At 29.8% G+C, this 1,900-nt stretch overlaps 1 protein-coding gene across 1 annotated transcript; it reads left to right on the top strand.

Annotated features, from left to right (window-relative positions):
- Window positions 1-1,034: 1,034 nt before the first annotated feature.
- Window positions 1,035-1,541, top strand: LOC141719661 (pseudo histidine-containing phosphotransfer protein 2-like). The gene has a single exon (XM_074522041.1). The coding sequence runs from the start codon at window positions 1,035-1,037 to the stop codon at window positions 1,539-1,541; it is 507 nt and encodes a 168-aa protein (XP_074378142.1).
- The last annotated feature ends 359 nt before the right edge of the window (window positions 1,542-1,900 follow it).

Here is a 1,900-nt window from a genome sequence, read left to right as displayed (position 1 = left end):
AAATTTATACCACCAGATTTTTAAAAACTTTTTACATAACTTATTGAATACCAAAAATACCAAAAAAATTAAGAAATTTTTTAGAATCCTAATAGAATAGTTGAGAATTTTAGAAATTCTTAAAAATCCATATGCTAAGGTTTTACTTGTATAAGCCACACTTTATATTCTATTTGTTTGAAGATAAATATTTTGCTAAACAAAATGTTCACCTACTATCTAATTTAGTCAGACGTCATAGTTACGTACTTGGTTCACCTATAATATTATTTGGTCAAACTTATGGTATAGTTACTTTTTTAGAAGATATCATAGTTACTTATATATAATCTCAAACTTATGTTAGTACTTACAGATTTTATCTAGTCGTTATATTAAGATATATTAAGAGGGGTTATATTCAGAGTTCTTATCTAGATGTTACAGTTCAAGTTTCATTATCCTAAGAAATTTTCCCTACTTGCCCTCCTTTTCACTATTTATATAACTTCTCATTCTCATTTTCTGAATTGTCCCCATCTAATCACTGGTTCAAGCTTTTTCTTTCCACAGGTATGCTTATTTTTTTATATGATTATTTACATATTCATAACATATATGTAATTATTTTAGAGCAAAACTTATATTATTTTTTAGTTATGATGTTCAATTGTAGCGGTTAAAAAACAACATTGTTTTATGTTTTGTTAATACAGATGGAAAGATGTCTCAGCCATTTTTTTAATAATTGCTTCATGATGAAAATCCTAAGAAATTAAACAAACTATATCTACCAATTACTCAGTAAAATTTATATAGATATATTTTATGTGAAATATTATTGAATTTTCTCATGTTATCCCATTTGTTTTGACTATTGATTTATTACACCTGAGCACTAACTCAACAGTTACACTAATTTTTGTCTTTCATGGTTCAGCCTTTTATGTTTGAAATGGTTCATCTTTTTATGTATGATGCTAAAGTATATTGTCAGATTTTATATATTTTTGAATTCGGTGAATTTGTTTGTAGAAGAATCTGTTTGTTAAAAGATGGACTACAACAACCTACCAGCATATCTTGCCAATGCTAGGCAACTTCTATTCGACGAGGGACACTTGAATCAAAAATTTATTCATTTGGAAAATACTGAAAATGAGTGCAACAAAAGAGGTTTGGTGTACAGGTGTGTATACATATTTCTTGATCACGCAGAAGACGCCATCAAAGACATGGAAGAACAACTGAATAACACAGTACTTGATTTACGAAAGCTGGAAGACACAATTAATCGGTTCCGGTCATGCATCAACACCCTTGGAGCTGCTCATATGCTGTGTAAGCTGAATCGTCTGGGACAGCTAGTGAGAAATAGAAGTGATACACGGAGCATGAAATATGCATTGGCAGAACTAAAACTCGAAAGTGACCATTTTGAGAATGAAATGGATGGTTACTTTCTGATGTTGTCCATGGGAGAAAAGTATTCGTATGATGTAGATTCACTGATAAATGCTGGGTTACTTAACCCCGTTACTCTTCATTTGAGGAGGCGTTAATTTTACAAAGGCTATCAGGGGGATTCTGATAAAGAATAGTTTGGTCCACTAAGAGAAATTATTTTTCTAAGTTCATTAAAGTTTTTTAATATGTCATTTTTATTTTGTGTTATCTCAAAATGCAAGTTGCAGCTATATGGGTAAAACCATTTATCAATAAAGTGTACCATTTATGTAACTGAAAATCATTTATCAATGAAATGTATTATTTTTTTTATTTCCTAATCTTCAAGTATAGTAGAGTCACATTTGCATACTGCATTTCCTTAGATATTGTAATTTGAAATTTTAGTTTATTACCTTGGATTGTTTGCAAGCCCAATTGTTTTTTTCTTTGACAAGTTGCAATCTCCCAGCTT

Source organism: Apium graveolens, chromosome 4 (genome assembly GCF_009905375.1).
Source record: "Apium graveolens cultivar Ventura chromosome 4, ASM990537v1, whole genome shotgun sequence".
In the NCBI taxonomy this organism is placed as follows: Eukaryota; Viridiplantae; Streptophyta; class Magnoliopsida; order Apiales; family Apiaceae; genus Apium; species Apium graveolens.
Note: the sequence above shows the minus strand (reverse complement) of the source record. Positions and strands in the feature narration are given on the sequence as shown.